The sequence below is a fragment of the Acipenser ruthenus genome, chromosome 17 (assembly GCF_902713425.1).
Source record: "Acipenser ruthenus chromosome 17, fAciRut3.2 maternal haplotype, whole genome shotgun sequence".
Classification (NCBI taxonomy): Eukaryota; Metazoa; Chordata; class Actinopteri; order Acipenseriformes; family Acipenseridae; genus Acipenser; species Acipenser ruthenus.
This window is the reverse complement of record NC_081205.1, coordinates 15,326,519-15,344,274: the sequence shown is the minus strand read 5'-3', so window position 1 is coordinate 15,344,274 and position 17,756 is coordinate 15,326,519. Positions and strand designations below refer to the sequence as shown.

The 17,756-nt window shown below is 45.5% G+C and overlaps 1 protein-coding gene across 1 annotated transcript in view; it reads right to left on the bottom strand.

Moving 5' to 3' along the window:
* Positions 1-17,756, bottom strand: part of ankmy1 (ankyrin repeat and MYND domain containing 1) — a 121,138-nt gene that overhangs the window by 1,360 nt on the left and 102,022 nt on the right. Inside the window, exon 18 of the mRNA XM_034038718.3 lies at positions 4,242-4,292. Coding sequence (XP_033894609.2) covers positions 4,242-4,292 — 51 coding nt within the window. The remainder of the gene's footprint in view (positions 1-4,241; positions 4,293-17,756) is intronic.

The following is a 17,756-nucleotide window of genomic DNA, read 5'->3' as shown; positions in this document are numbered from 1 at the left end:
ACCCATTCCATAGCCTCATTCCTACCCTCTGTTCTATGTCTACCTCAATTTCCAACTGTGTCCTCTGGTCCTGGTTTCTGTGCTGCACTTAAAGTACTGGCTAAGGTATTGTAACAGGGCGAGCAGCCCTGTACAGGGTTTGTTTATTTTTAGAACGGGGTTCCCCCCTCCGCCCCTGTGTTATTTTGTATTTGTTTATTATGATTTATGTGTTGTATTTTTTAAATAACTGCGAAAGTCGTGCGTTTTTGTTATTGTTTTATTATTTGTGATGCCGAAGTGCCATGGGTTTTTGTTTTGTTTTTTTTAAATATGAAACCTTGTGGTAATGTGTGGCTGTCGGCTAGTGCGTTGTTAATCTAGCTGGCAGTCACACATAATTAATAAACTCGTGCAGATTGTGGCTGAGGGGTAATAGAATAATTACTAATTAGTTAAACCCCTCGGCCACGATATAAAAAGCCTGCAGCTCTCCATGTTTGTGGTGGGTGTTACTGAGGAGAGAGCGAGCAGTGAGAGAAAACAAAACTAAAAGGAAAAAACATACAGGAACAGTGAAGGCTACAGCCCAGCCTGACCTGTGTTATTTTTGTGTTCGTGATTTTGTTTTGTTTACCTGTTTTATTTTCGCTCTGTGAGCAAGTTTCTTTTTGTTCAAACCTTTGATTTATTTTTGTATTATTTAATTAAAACGGCGCCGCCACGTCTTAATATTATTTTGAAACTGCAGCCTGGTGTCAGTATTTTCACTTCCTGCATCTGTCCTGACGTTACAGCCCAACCACCCTGTCACACGTGGTGGCAGCAGTGGGATCACCAGCGCCTCCTGGACTCAGGCCAGAGGATAAGGGTACTGCAGTTTTTTTGGAGGAAGAGGAGAAAAGATTGGAGGAAGAAGAGGAAAGGTGGGAGAAAAAGGAGGAGCTAGAGGAAGCAACAGCCGGAGCGAGTCTGCCTGACATGCTTGAGGGGGGAGGAGTGGTATTTTAAAGTTGGCAAGGTCGGCCACGTGTCGCCTGACTGCTACCACACTCCACCTCAGGAAGAGGAGGTGAAACCAGGGCTACAGCCACAGGAGGAAGTTGGCTGGGAAGCCCTCCTCCACAGCATTGGAGTGCAGTATTGCTGCTGCATCTGTGGGGAGTGGGGGCATTTCCCAGCGAACTGCCCCCTCCCACCAGAGGAACGCCTGCTGTGCCCACCCCCACTACAGCCCCAGAGGGAGGAGCCCGAACGTCCTGCGTCTGAGTGGGAGGAGCCCGAACGTCCACAGCCCAAGAGGGGGGAGTCAGTGCGTCCACAGCCCAAGAGGAGGGAGTCGGTGCGTCCACAGCCCAAGAGGGGGGGTCGGTGCGTCCACAGCCCAAGAGGGGGGGTCGGTGCGTCCACAGCCCAAGAGGGGGGGAGTCGGTGCGTCCACAGCCCAAGAGGGGGGAGTCGCTGCATCCACAGCCTAAGAAAGCGAAGGCCAAACGTCCACAGCCCAGGCCTCCACCAGGAGGGAGAATACCTGCTGGGTCCACCTCCACCAACAGAGGGAGAGTACCTGCTGGGTCCGCCTCCACCTCCGTGGGAGGACGACTTGCCGCTCCCACCTCCGCCAGCAGAGGAAGTACCTGCTGGTTCCACCTCCATCGCCGCCACCAGCAGAGGGAGCATGCCTGCTGGTTCCACCACCATCGCCGCCACCAGCAGAGGGAGCATGCCTGCTGGTTTGCCCGCTGCAGCCAGAAGGGGAGGAGCCCCTGCCACCTTCGCAGTCAGAAGGGGAGGAGCCCCTGCCGCCTTCGCAGCCAGAAGGGGAGGAGCCCCTGCCGCCTTCGCAGCCAGAAGGGGAGGAGCCCCTGCCGCCTTCGCAGCCAGAAGGGGAGGAGCCCCTGCTGCCTTCGCCAGGAGCAGAGCAGCAGGAGCTGCCTCTGCCTCCACCACTACCACCTGAGGGAGAGGAGCAGGAGCTGCCTCTCCCTTCAAGACAGGACGGACCGGGACAAGATGCTGGCGGTCCGCAGCTGCCCTTGCATAGGCTGCTAAGAAGAGCAAGGGGGAAAATCGCCGGGGCCCCGCGGCTGAGAAGAGGACCAACCCCAGCACCGCCGCTGGTCCTGGCTCCCCTCCGGCAGTCGCCTCCCGAGGGTCCGCTGCCGCCGTCGCCTCCTGAGGGACCGCTGCCGCACTGTCGTGCATCGCCTGGGGATGCCAGTTCGCCATCGCCTGGGGATGCCAGTTCGCCATCGCTCAGGGATGCCTGCCATGCACCGCCCAAGGATGCCTGCCTTGAACCGCCCAGGGATGCCTGCCTTGCACCGCCCAGGGATGCCTGCCTTGCACCGCGCAGGGATGCCACGCCTGCTCCGCTCAGGGATACCACCCCTGGATCGCCTGGGGCTGCCTGTTGCTCCGCATCGCCTGGGGCTGCCTGTTGCTCCGCATCGCCTGGGGCTGCCTGTTCCGCATTTACATTTACAGGGTATGAGGGATAAGTGGGGCTCCCGCTGCCGCCTCCATGACCTTCAACAGTGAAGGCTACTGCCTAGCCTGACCTGTGTTATTTTTGTGTTCGTGATTTTGTTTTGTTTACCTGTTTTATTTTCGCTCTGTGAGCAAGTTTCTTTTTGTTCAAACCTTTGATTTATTTTTGTATTATTTAATTAAAACGGCGCCGCCACGTCTTAATATTATTTTGAAACTGCAGTGCCTGGTGTCAGTATTTTTACTTCCTGCATCTGACCTGGCGTCACAGCCCAGCCACCCTGTCACAGGTATACTTTGTTAACTCCTTTTAAGATTTTAAAGATTTCAATGAATTCCCCCTTAATTAGTCTTTGTCTAGGCTAATCCAATTCCTTCAATCTCTGTTGCTCATTCCTTTAAGCACACGGATCAGTCTGGTTGCTAATCAATGTCTGTTGCTCATTCCTTTAAGCACACGGATCAGTCTGGTTGCTAATCAATGTCTGTTGCTCATTCCTTTAAGCACACGGATCAGTCTGGTTGCTCGTCAATGTCTGTTGCTCATTCCTTTAAGCACACGGATCAGTCTGGTTGCTCGTCAATGTCTGTTGCTCATTCCTTTAAGCACACGGATCAGTCTGGTTGCTCATCAATCTCTGTTGTTCATTACTTTAAGCACACGGATCAGACTGGTTGCACTTCAATGCCTGTTGCTCATTCCTTTAAGCACACGGATCAGACTGGTTGCACTTCAATGTCTGTTGCTCATTCCTTTAAGCACACGGATCAGTCTGGTTGCTCTTCAATCTCTGTTGTTCATTCCTTTAAGCACAGGGATCAGTCTGGTTGCTCTTCATTGCACTCTCTCCAGGGCCACAATTACTTTTGTGACATGTAAAGCAGAACTTAGCAGAAAATATATATTTTAACACTGAGACGTATGCCATTCATTTATATCTTGACACTGACGAAGAAAGCTTCCAATGTATTACAATATTGTTACCATTGGGCCGTCTCTGTGCCCCTGGTGTGACTTTGTTAAACATGTCAAATATCCTTGAGAGCAGAAACAGCAATACAAGATGATTAAGAACACATTCCGTGGTATAATAAACAGATACACAGATATATCTGATGCACATTTCAGAGGTATGTGGTATTCTGTTATTCCAGGACACAGGCAATTAAGTGGGTGAACAAGTGGGTTTTGTACTGGTCAAATGGCAAAGCTGTCTGGAATGCAATTTCAATTACCATGTGCAGTTGATTCTATTAACCAGTGATTCTATGGGTTGATTATTATTCCCTGTCCATACAGTATATAACACATCAAGTCTAAGGGGTTGTGGCAAAGTGCCCACCCCTTTATATTTATTTATTCATGAATGTATTATTATTATTATTATTATTATTATTATTATTATTATTATTATTGTTGTTGTTGTAATTATTAGTATTGTAGTTTTATGCAGGCGGACAAAGTCTTAGTTATTATTTTGAGATGACGGCGAAAAGCCGTGTGTTTGTTTATTGTGTTTAATTATTTAAAAACCCCATGCAGCCGATGACCATCTCCCAATTTAATAACTAAGACGGACGGCTTTGTCCGCCTGCATAAAACTACAATACTAATAATTACAACAACAACAACAACAACAACAACAACAACAACAACAATAATAATAATAATAATAATAATAATAATAATAATAATAATAATACATAAATATAAAGGGGTGGGCACTTTGCCACAGGGGTACAATATGAATTGAAGTCAGTCTTGTTCTTACCCTCTTCTCGTCTCTGTTCGTTTCCTTTAGCATGAGTTGTCCCAGTCTTCCCTAAAGATAATACAAGAATATAAGAACATAAGAAAGTTTACAAACAACAGGAGGTCATTTGCCCATCAGTGATTACACTGGTTTTAGCTGGTTGATCTCAAAAGATCTCTTGATTCAGCATCAACAACGTGGCTTGGTAGCGCATTCCATATCCTCACCACTAGCTGTGTAAAGAAGCATCTCCTTGGGTCACGTGATGTCCAGCTAAGAAGAAGCAGTATTGAAAAGGAGTTCCTGCTCTCAACCCAGCTTTTAACAGTTTTTACACAATTCTTCAACATAAAAATAACAATAAGCAAACCTGAATCCTTATCTAATGTCCCAACAAAGGACTAAAAGCAAAAGTCGAAAAGCAACAGCTTCCTCTACAACACGTGAACCCAGATCAGCTTCCTCTACAACACGTGAACCCGGATCAGCTTCCTCTACAACATGTGAACCCGGATCAGCTTCCTCTACTACACGTGAACCCGGATCAGCTTCCTCTACAACACATGAACCCGGATCAGCTTCCTCTATAACACGTGAACCCGGATCAGCTTCCTCTACTACACGTGAACCCGGATCAGCTTCCTCTACAACACGTGAACCCGGATCAGCTTCCTCTACTACACGTGAACCCGGATCAGCTTCCTCTACAACACGTGAACCCGGATCAGCTTCCTCTACAACACGTGAACCCGGATCAGCTTCCTCTACAACACGTGAACCCGGATCAGCTTCCTCTACTACACGTGAACCCGGATCAGCTTCCTCTACAACACGTGAACCCGGATCAGCTTCCTCTACAACACGTGAACCCGGATCAGCTTCCTCTACAACACGTGAACCCGGATCAGCTTCCTCTACAACACGTGAACCCGGATCAGCTTCCTCTACAACACGGATCAGCTTCCTCTACAACACGTGAACCCGGATCAGCTTCCTCTACAACACGTGAACCCGGATCAGCTTCCTCTACAACACGTGAACCCGGATCAGCTTCCTCTACAACACGTGAACCCGGATCAGCTTCCTCTACAACACGTGAACCCGGATCAGCTTCCTCTACTACACGTGAACCCGGATCAGCTTCCTCTACTACACGTGAACCCGGATCAGCTTCCTCTACAACACGTGAACCCGGATCAGCTTCCTCTACTACACGTGAACCCGGATCAGCTTCCTCTACAACACGTAAACCCGGATCAGCTTCCTCTACAACACGTAAACCCGGATCAGCTTCCTCTACTACACGTGAACCCGGATCAGCTTCCTCTACAACACGTGAACCCAGATCAGCTTCCTCTACAACACGTGAACCCGGATCAGCTTCCTCTACAACACGTGAACCCGGATCAGCTTCCTCTACAACACGTGAACCCGGATCAGCTTTCTCTACAACACGTGAACCCGGATCAGCTTTCTCTACAACACGTGAACCTGGCAACACTTTTAACCATGCTCCAGAACCAGCAACAACCAGTGTAAGTACATTAAAAATGTCCGATCTGGCAGGGAAAGAATTCAGTGCAGCGGAATTAATGAACATAAGAACATAAGAACATAAGAAAGTTTACAAACGAGAGGAGGCCATTCAGCCCATCTTGCTCGTTTGGTTGTTAGTAGCTTATTGATCCCAGAATCTCATCAAGCAGCTTCTTGGAGGATCCCAGGGTGTCAGCTTCAACAACATTACTGGGGAGTTGGTTCCAGACCCTCACAATTCTCTGTGTAAAAAAGTGCCTCCTATTTTCTGTTCTGAATGCCCCTGGAAGCAATAAATAATGGAAGCAACAACGGTTTAGCCACACTTTCTCGACAGATTAATGATCTCAAGTCTCAAGGATATTTTAGGAGGCTGTGTGGTCCAGTGGTTAAAGAAAAGGGCTTATAAATGAGGTCCCCGGTTCAAATCCCACCTCAGCCACTGAATCATTGTGTGACCCTGAGCAAGTCACTTAACCTCCTTGTGTCTTTCGGGTGAGATGCAGTTGTAAGTGACTCTGCAGCTGATGCCTATGTAACCGTTTTGTTAAGCACACTCTAAAACAGAGTTCCAGCACACACAGAGTTAATCACGTGCAGGGAACAGGTGACCTAACTGAAAAAAGTACATTTATCTTTTTAGAGGCACTAGAGAGAAGCTTCTAGAAAAATTGACAAAAAGAAAGAAAAAGTAAATTGCAAGCAACAGAGCAAGTCGTTAGAGCAATATATAGTGCTTTTATTTTTTTTTTAGAAATAAATAAATAAAAAGAAGCAAGCAGAGTGTAAGCAATAGAAAATACGTTTTACTTATTTTTGGGAAATAGAGAAAGAAATCGCAAGCAACAGCAAGTTGTTAGGATTTATTTTGCAAACAAATATATATATATATATATATATATATATATATATATATATATATATATATATATATATATATAGTTTAAATGAATCCTTGAACTTTGGGAAAAGAGCTGAAGAACTTCAACGCTTTAGGGACTGAGATCTGTGATTTTCTGGTGAGTTATAATATATTAAAAATAACTAAGAAAAACTGTATTTTTGTTTATTATTGTTCTGCAATACTGTATAAAACCAACCAGAATTTATTTGTGTTATGTGCTTTTGAACAGTAATGGTAAACAGAATGTGTACTATGATATATTTTATTTTTGTATTATTTTAAATGCAATCCTTGTGTGTTTTGGTTAAATTGAAAGAAAGTGAAGCTTACGATTCTGACAGATAGTAAGAAAAAAAACCCTGTAAATTAAATGTAAACACATTGAAATTGTGTTTATAAAGAAATGCTGTAGAAATCATTTAAGTTGAAAGAAAGATAAATATAACTATGCAGTTGCAAAAGAAATTAAAACAAAGGCAGAGGAATACAGAATTTGTGAAATGCTGTATACTTTTATTTCTGTTTTAGACAAAAGGTTTATATAAACACCATTCCTTTTTACCGGGACTGATGACATCGTAACAGCTATTCAGCAGCACCGTTATCGACAGCTGTGAACCAACTCTCTGCAACGACTTCAATTCCATTCTTTTGTTGGCCTAAGGATTGAACTGAGTGGTAGGACAAACTAACTGGGTAGATAAATGAATGGACAGTGAACTGTGGATTGTGCTTATTTGTGCTGTATTAATTGGTGATGTGCATGGTGATTTAATGTTGTTATTGTTTTTATTTTCTTTAAGAAAAAAGATAAATGTCATATGCAAGAACAGTAATTACACTAGTTGTCAAATTATTTCTTTAGATTACCGGTATGTTACTACTGTGCAAATCAATGAAACCAGTCTCCAAACTAACCTAACGGTAACCTGGAAGTATTATTCACTAAAGTAGGGTTACACCTAGTTCACACACCCTAGTCTCTGTAAGTCGCCTTTGATAAAGGTGTCTGCTAAATAAACAAATACTATTCAATAATAATGCTGGGAGTCACTGATACTGAATCGCATTCGGGAAGACTTGAAAATCATGTAACTAAAATGGAGGAGAGCCGCAGCAAATTGTCAAATTTGTTAGATACCAAGACAAAGAATGAGTTATTCGACATGCCCAGAGAGAAAGAACCGACAGCTACAGTCTCAAATTATTTTATTTCTCCTGACCTGTCTGTTGAGCTACAGCAAAAACAAAGGCTTTTTGAAGAAACAAAAAAAAAATCTGAAAAGCAAAAACATCAGATAGGCAATGCTTCATCACGCTCGTCTCCAGATCAACCATGCTGGTAAAAGAAGCTTTTTACAAAACCACCAGACATCCAGGAATTTGAAAAAGGTGAAAACTACAATCAACAGCCTGCACTGAAATGGGAGGGAGCTAGGGTGAGGTGGGGGGAAGTTGAAGTACTTTATACAGATATATTTGATAGTTGTGTGTTAAGTTTCATGTTCTATGTTATACAAACCAGGTATATACTTGCTAACAGTATATATTAATCCTCACAGTCTAAAATGGGCAGATATAGATTATGTACAGCATTATTTCCTAACGCTACACATTGAATTACCATATGCATTAAACCCCTTTTACAGGTCTATTGATATAGTCACATATAGAAGGCTTTGTAAGTTTAAATCATGAGTACACCTATCTGATACTTGTCCTGGAATGTAAATTGACTAAATCATCCAATTAAGAGGAAGAAGGTTCTACCATATTTAAAAAAAAAAAATCAGACATTTGCTTTCTACAAGAAACTCACCTGTCTGAAAGAGAACATGAAGCACCAGCGATTACACGTTTTTTGTTTGAAGGTAGGAGCTTATATAACCGTGGCAATTGCCAGTTTTGCATTAGATAGCACAGCGAGCAGGAGAACTGACAGACCAGAATGCTCTTGTAAGTATTAAGGATAACTTTGTTTTAACTGTAAAGTGTGTTATTGCTAGTTTGATGCTGCAAAGTGAACTATATTAGCCAGTTGTGTTGAATTAAGTATTTGCCAAGTAACAGCAGGGCACAGCTGATTCAATTAGTGTAATTTGCAAGCCATTGTCTGAAACACACAGCTCTCAACCTCCAGGGCATTATATAAGCACTGATGCTAACCTACTGCGCCAGCACTCAGTGCCAGCTCCCCGAAGGGCCTTATCACCAAAGGGCAGGAAGTCTAAACTGTGGTAGTCCAAACGAGGACAGTCCAATGAGGGCCGGCCGCACAATATTTTAACCAAGCAACGACCATGAAGGCTCCAACCAGGTTTGCATACACTGTTCTTTCTTTTCTTTTTATTAATTAATGCTCTTGCTCCTCCTGTACCTATCTGTTTTTGCCTCCCTCTTGGCACCACCCTGTCCCATACCCATTTCTACTTCCCCTCCTCTACTGCTTCCTACCATGACTAACTTTAACCTTGCGGTCCATTTATTCAGCACGTCTCAGGCGCGTCAGGTCCAATTTATTATTATTATTTATTTCTTAGCAGACCCTTATCCACGGCGACTTACAAGATACCACATTATTTTTACATACAATTACCCGTTTATACAGTTGGGTTTTTACTGGAGCAATCTAGGTAAAGTGCCTTGCTCAAGGGTACAGCAGCAGTGTCCCCCACCTGGGATTGAACCCATGACCCTCCGGTCAAGAGTCCAGAGCCCTAACCACTACTCCACACTCACAGTAAAACAGGTTTAAAAGGCACTGCATATCAACAGGACACTCAGTACTGCATCTCCAGCCCAGCCCCACCCCTTGTTCGCTGTATTTTTCATATACCTCTTCATAGTCGTGCATACTGATAAATCATCTCCTGATCACTCGTTTTATCACCAAACTCCTCAATATTGTGATCCAAGTCATTATTTTATTACTATAACAGCTCAAAAAGCTCTGGAAATGTCTGTGATATTCTTTGAGCTCTGGATGCAGAAGCAGCTATCTTGTTTGTTTATGGCCGTGTTATCTCTGTGGTGCCGGGGCTATGTGTATTGCTCAGATCCGCCCCCTTTTTTTTTGCAGCTTCTCTCGGCTACTATCGGTTTCACTCGGCCACTGAATGATTTTCTCGGCTTTTTCCAGAGAAAAAACAACTAGAATCCTGTGTTTTACGTCTTATTGATGATGTCAAGGGACCGGAAAGGGAAAATTGTAATGTCGGACCTGGTCTGACATGGGACCGCAAAGGGTTAATATCCCTGTTATCCTCTCCCATCCTCTGGCTTATCCCTGCCGCTGCAAATCTAACTTCTCTAACCTGATCTCTCTGCCTCTCCAGCTTTCCTCTGTTCACCCCCTCTACGCTCTCTCTGGTGCCCTCTCTCTGGCTTTGCCTCTCCCCTCTCTTGGCTTCCAGCTCTCACTGAAACATGGATCTCCACTGATACCTCTAACACTCTGGTGCACTCTCCTCTCCCCTCAGGATGGGGTGGGGGAACAGGACTGCTCTCATCCCTCCCTTTTCTGCTTTCCTCTTTGAGTTTCATGCTGTTGAAATCACCTCTCCTTGTCTCTCCACATTGTTCTCTACCGCCCTCCTGGACTCCTTACTCACTTTCTTGATGAGCTTGACTTCCTCCTCTCCTCCCTCCCTCCCCTCTCCCTCCACCCCTGTTGTTCTATTAGGTGACTTTAACATCCACCTCTCCAACCCCACACGCTCTGCTGGATTTCTTCCCCTTCTTCACTCCTTTGACTTCTGAATGTGTTTTAAGGGCGAAAATGAACCTGAGCCATAAGGCTGTGTTACACAAGTTATACACTTCAACAGGGGGAGATACAAATGATACAATTGATACTTTTCTTAACTCTTTGAGTGCTGTCATCTGAGAAGAGAGAGATATTAGAACAACCTATAACCAAGGGGAAATGTTAGCTGTCCTAATGACATTACAGCCCAGTAAAGCAGCAGGCTTAGATGGATATACAAGTTCATTTTTTTAAGCCTTCTATGAAGAGCTAAGTGACCCCCTATTTCAATGATATGAATGTGTTCTACATAATGGTATCTTACTCCCAACACTTCAAGAAGCATTCATTTCTGTAATATGTAAGCCAGATAAGGACCCCTCTACATGTGAATCATGCAGCCCTAAATCTCTAATTAAATCAAAATATTCTAGCCAAAACAATAGCTTGACTTGAAAAAATCCTGCCTTCTTTGATTAACACAGACAAACTGGCTTCGTTAGCGATTTGTTAGGAGTGGAATGCGAGTATTCATTTAAGGCGTTTTTTTTGGCCACCTTTGATTAACACAGACCAAACTGGCTTTGTTTGGGGTAGAATGGCGAGTACTAATTTAAGGCGTTTTTTCACATTGTCCATGAGGCTGAGCGCTCAGAAAATCCAGCTGTCGCGGTCACACCTGCGTCACGTGGGGCTGCATGTTTAAAGTATTAGAACACTTTCAATTTGGTCCCTACTTTATAAATTGGGTTCATACCATGTATAACAATGTATAACAATCCCCGGGCCAGTCTGCACAAAGGAATTATCTCAAACCCAATCCCTCTTTCCTGGGGCACTAATAGGGACGTCCATTATCTCCATTACTATTTGTATTAGTTTTTGAGCCCCTAGCTGAAAAAATCAGGACTGACATAATTATTATAGGTTTTGAAATAGGAGACAAAAATCACAACATCTCTTTATAGGCTTATGATACTTATTGTTTCTGACAAAGCCAGAAAGTTCATTAAAAGCTCTTCTTGAAATTACTGAGGAATTTTGTAATGTTTCAAGATATATGATAACCTGGTTGTGGCAGGGTGACTGGTGGACTGACATCAGGCAGAAGCAGGAAGGGAAAATAAACTGACACCAGGGAGTACTGCAGGTAAAAGAAAGAATCGGCTGGCTGCCGTTTTTATAAATAACAAAAATAAATAAAATATTTAAATGAAAACAATTGCGCTCACAGAGCAAAATAAAAGGGTTAACAAAAACAAATCTCGCACACCAAATAATAAATAAACCATACAGGTCAGGCTGGGCAGATTGCCTCCACTGTTCCTGTCTGTTTTTTTTTAAATAAAGTTTCTCTCTCTGCTCTCGTTCTCTCCTCTCACACCCACCCCGAAGCTGGAGAGCTGCAGCCTTTTTATATCGTGGCTGAGGGGTTTAACTATCTTGCAATTAATTATTCTCTTACCCCTCGGCCACAATCTGCACGAGTTTATTAATTACCGTGTGGATGGGGCTTCCCATCCACGCTACTAAATAATAAACAAACAGCTACACCGTCATTTAAAATACAAAACAACCGGTGCTTCGCCGTCATAAATATAATACAATAAAAATAAATAAACAATACAAATAAACACAGGGGCGGAGGGGGACCCCGCTCTAAAATAAAATAAACAAAACAATGTACAGGGCATCTCGCCCTGATACACTGGTCAAGAGTGAGATCCTTCCCCTAACAGACAGATTATTGCCAACTAGAATTTCTCTTCCCATTCAAAATCAAACCTAAAGGAATGAAATACCTTGGAATGTATATAGACAGACACCTTGACAACCTCTAAAAGCTAAACTATATTCCACTAATGGACACAATGTGTAAAGACCTAAGGGTCTATTCATAAAAGTACTTGACGACTGTCTTAGGTAATCGAATTTTGTTTAAAACTAATGAAAGTCGTCCATATTGATATTCATAAAATGATTTGTGCAGACCAGCGCTAAGCAGTTTATGAATGGGTATATATTCATTCACAACGAAATCTGTCTCCTTTTGATGACATCATCAGCTCTATAAACATTCACTCAGTCCATCGTTAGCTGTTGGGAACATAAACAAATGGGATCTACTGACAGCAACACCATCATGTTATTAATAGCTTTTTTGACAATGTCACTTTGATGCTGTCGTTAGTTTAGACTCCACCGCACCCAGCGTTCAATAACTCCAAGTTGTCGACAGCATTTTGCTGTCATTCACTCTTATGAATGGCAGGTTGACGCTGAGGACAGATGAAAACTTAATGCGAATGAGGTAATCATTAAGCTTTATCTCAACTTGTTTAAAACATGCCTTCAAATCGTTGGGACTTCAACAACGCATATCAATTATCTCTTATGAATAGCAACTGCCATTAAATAGGCGGCTATGGATGAAATCAGATCCTGTACTCCTGTTTGCTCATTTCGACAGGTGTTAACCCTTTATGAGTAGACCCGAGTGAGATGGTTACCTCTCTCATTGACAGCCAGACTCAACGTGATCAAAATAAACATACCCCTTGAATTCTTTATTGATTTTACTCTTTAAAAATTACAATACTAAAATTGGAAACATTATGTGCAAAACATAAAGACTCCCAAAATAAAAAGAACTACCCTAATCCTACAATCCGGGGAAGAAGAATTGAGACTTCCTGACCTACACCTATACTTCTGGGCAGCACAACACAGACCTCTGTATTACTGGCTTGATTGGGACAGCTCCCCTGCTTGGATACATATTGAAAAAGGCATTCTTAGATTACTTGATCTCGCATACACTCCATACTGTTTTAACTCCAAATCAATAAAAAAAAATATATACAGACAATCCACTTTTACTTCAGTCTATCAAAATACGAGAGGAGACACATAACTTTATGAAGGAAATTTAAAAATGTTCCCCTGTGGCAATGTGCCCCGTCCCTGTGTGCATTTGTGTGTATGTTGCGTGTATTAATGTTGGTGTATAGATTGGTACACGGGATATAAACGGGTCTGTGTTTCACGTGTATTTAAAGTGTAGATTTGTATTTAGGCACGAGGAGAGCACAAATCACTTCACGTGCTGGTTAAATGTAATATGTGAGCACGGGGTTGCACAGAATTAATTCACGTGCTGGGATTCAAGTGAATAATTAATTAGTAATTGAATCCCAGCACAACAGTATATATAGATGCACATTTTCACTCAGTGAGGGTTGGGTGTTCGGAAGAGGAGAACGGGTGAGAGAGAGAGGAGAAACTAGAACGTAAAATCATTAAACGTAAAGATAAGTGTGTGTACTCACCGTGTTTGTTTGTCTCCGTGCACCGTTTGTTTAATGTTAGTCCGTTTTGTTTGTCTTTTTATTTTGGCGTGTAGTGCCGTGTCCTGTGTTTTGTATTCCATTGTTCAAACCTTTTATTTTCTGTCTGTTATTAAATGCTGAGCGCAATCACGCGCTCAGCTTTACCAAAACCCCATCTCTCTGTTTATTTACTTCCTGCTTCTGGTCTGACGCCACCCACTCTGGCCGTCTTTGTGACACGTGGTGTCATCGTGGGATAGCCGCGCCTCCAAGCGTCAGACCAGGAGGGGTTTTGGTTAAAAAAAAAAAAAAAAAAAAAATATATATATATATATATATATATATATATATAATGGCAGAAGACGCCACAAAATGGCGGGACTGGTTCCTGGAGAATGCTGGGCTGGAGGCCCAGGCTCTGCCCATAGTCGTTCGGGCCCTGTGGATGATGGACAGTGAGAGATGGGAGGCCTATCAGCAGGAACACACCCCAAACACCTTGGAGGAAGGTGTGGAGTTTCTCCTCAGCTACCTGGAGGCAACGATAAACGGAACAGCAGCCCAGGTAGCAGGACCACCAGCAGAGGAGTACCTGCTGTCCCCATCTCCACCAGCAGAGGGTGAATGCCTGCTGGTTTTGCCTCCACAGCCCAAGCGGGAGACAGATAAAGAGGTGAAGGACAGGGAGGAGGAGTGCCGCCTAAGGGCCAGGCATCCACGGCGATGTAACAAGCCATCGTCGGGGTGCCTCCTCTGCGACCAGGATCACCTGTTCGCCCACTGTCCCTTCCGCAGTTATGGGGAGGAGCCTGAGCGTCCACAGCCCAAGCGGGAGGAGCCTGAGCGTCCACAGCCCAAGCGGGAGGAGCCTGAGCGTCCACAGCCCAAATGGGAGGAGCCTGAGCGTCCACAGCCCAAATGGGAGGAGCCTGAGCGTCCACAGCCCAAATGGGAGGAGCCTGAGCGTCCACAGCCCGAGCGGGAGGAGCCTGAGCGTCCACAGCCCAAATGGGAGGAGCCTGAGCGTCCACAGCCCAAGCGGGAGGAGCCCGAACGTCCTACGCCTGAGTGGGAGGAGCCCGAACGTCCTACGCCTGAGTGGGAGGAGCCCGAACGTCCTACGCCTGAGTGGGAGGAGCCCGAACGTCCTACGCCTGAGTGGGGGGAGCCCGAACGTCCACAGCCCAAAAGGGAGGAGTCGGTGCGTCCACAGCCCAAAAGGGAGGAGTCGGTGCGTCCACAGCCCAAAAGGGAGGAGTCGGTGCGTCCACAGCCCAAAAGGGAGGAGTCGGTGCGTCCACAGCCCAAAAAGAGGGAAGTCGGGGCTTCCACAGCCGTAGGACCCAAGCTGCCAGCAGAGGGAGAATGCCTGCTGGTCCCACCTCCACCGGCAGAGGGTGAATACCTGCTGGTGCCGTCCCAAGAGCCAGAAGGGGAGGAGTTACAGGCTCAACCCCCTGAAAATTTTTTGGGGGGAGAAGGGCAGGATGCTGGTGTCCCCCAGCAGCCTCTAGCTATGCTGCTGAAGGCAGCACGGCGCGCACATGCCCAGCCGCCACAGCAGAGGGAGCCAGCACCGCCACAGCCTCCCTCTGAGTGGCCAGCATCAGCCCCATCGCCTCTACCTCCGCCACCTCCACCGCAGTGGGAGGACTGCTTGCCCCTCCCACCTCCACCAGCAGAGGGTGAATACCTGCTGGTTCCACCTCCACCGCAGTGGGAGGACTGCTTGCCCCTCCCACCTCCACCAGCAGAGGGTGAATACCTGCTGGTCCCACCTCCACCAGCAGAGGGTGAATGCCTGCTGGTTCCACCTCCACCAGCAGAGGGTGAATGCCTGCTGGTTCCACCACCGCCAGGAGCAGAGGAGCTGGAGCTGCCTCTGCCTCCACCACCGCCAGGAGCAGAGGAGCTGGAGCTGCCTCTGCCTCCGCCACCGCCCGGAGCAGAGGAGCAGGAGCTGCCTCTGCTGCCCGTACCTCCGCAGGGAGTACGGTGGCCGGAGCCCCAGAAAGGGGAGCTGCCGGCCACGAAGGGGGAGGAGGTCTGGAGACCACCAACCCCAGCAGCAGTTTCGCTGCCGGAGATCGTGGGGGAGGTCCGGAGACCTGCTCCCACTGCAGCTTCTTCGCTGCCGGCAGTACTGTGGTCGGAGCCCCACCAAAGGGAGCTACCGGCTACAAAGAAGGGGGACGAGGTCCGCGGACCACTTTCCCCAGCAGCAGTTTCGCTGCAGGAGTTCTTGTGGCCGGAGCCCCACAGGAGGGAGCTGCCGGCTACGAAGAAGGGGGAGGTCGGGGGACCACCTGCCCCCGCAGCTTTTTCGCTGCAGGACGGGACCAACAGGCTGTCAGCCGTGCCACTACCGGCAGGGGTGCTGACAGCATGGCCAGCCATGGGCCCACTGAAGCCTCCCTTCCCAGCCCGAGACTTTGTCCTGGACTGCTGGGTTTTTAAGGGGGGAGGTGGCCGTTGAGGCCATGTGTGCTGCGCACAAGGGGGGGTATATGTGGCAATGTGCCCCGTCCCTGTGTGCATTTGTGTGTATGTTGCGTGTATTAATGTTGGTGTATAGATTGGTACACGGGATATAAACGGGTCTGTGTTTCACGTGTATTTAAAGTGTAGATTTGTATTTAGGCACGAGGAGAGCACAAATCACTTCACGTGCTGGTTAAATGTAATATGTGAGCACGGGGTTGCACAGAATTAATTCACGTGCTGGGATTCAAGTGAATAATTAATTAGTAATTGAATCCCAGCACAACAGTATATATAGATGCACATTTTCACTCAGTGAGGGTTGGGTGTTCGGAAGAGGAGAACGGGTGAGAGAGAGAGGAGAAACTAGAACGTAAAATCATTAAACGTAAAGATAAGTGTGTGTACTCACCGTGTTTGTTTGTCTCCGTGCACCGTTTGTTTAATGTTAGTCCGTTTTGTTTGTCTTTTTATTTTGGCGTGTAGTGCCGTGTCCTGTGTTTTGTATTCCATTGTTCAAACCTTTTATTTTCTGTCTGTTATTAAATGCTGAGCGCAATCACGCGCTCAGCTTTACCAAAACCCCATCTCTCTGTTTATTTACTTCCTGCTTCTGGTCTGACGCCACCCACTCTGGCCGTCTTTGTGACATCCCCTAACACCAATAACACAGAATTCTAATTTACCCCAAGCCCTAAAAGACACAGCTTTTAAACTATGGGAACAGAAGGTATTATACACAATAGGTGATTTGTACAAAGGTAACATTTGTATGTTGTTTGAAGAACTGAAGAATGATTATCAAATCCCAACCACACACTTTTAGATATTTACAGCTGTGTCACTGTTTCCAATCAGTACAAGAGAGCTCTTTAGACAAACCTAAATATTCTATACTGAAATCCTCACTACTCAAACCCACCCCTGCTAACTCATTCAGAACTATACAACCAACTTCTGAAACTCACCTCCTCCAATACAAACCACACCTGCTAACTCATTAGAACTATACAACCAACTTCTGAAACTCACCTCCTCCAATACAAATCACCCCTGCTAACTCATTCAGAATTATACAACCAACTTCTGAAACTCACCTCCTCCAATACAAACCACCTCTGCTAACTCATTCAGAACTATACAACCAACTTCTGAAACTCACCTCCTCTAGGGTATCTCTCTTCCCACTGAGCAACGACAAGAAATACGTGAGAGATTCCGAACCCTCTATAGCAGGGGTGGCTAATCACAGTCCTGGAGGGCCATTCCACTCCAGGTTTAACAGGTACAATTAGATCATTAACTATTGCAGGGTCTGTATGAAGGTTTAAGTGGTTCAATTTAGAACAATTTAGAACAGGGTTGGAACAAAGACCAGGAGTGGAATGGCCCTCCAGGACCACGATTGTCCGCCCCTGCTCTATATCAACATGAGGTATAGACTTACACAATACAAATTCATACACAGAACCTACTTAAAACCAAAAAAAGCTGCATTTGTTAAAAAAAAACCTTTACCCCAGATGTAAGCTCCAGGA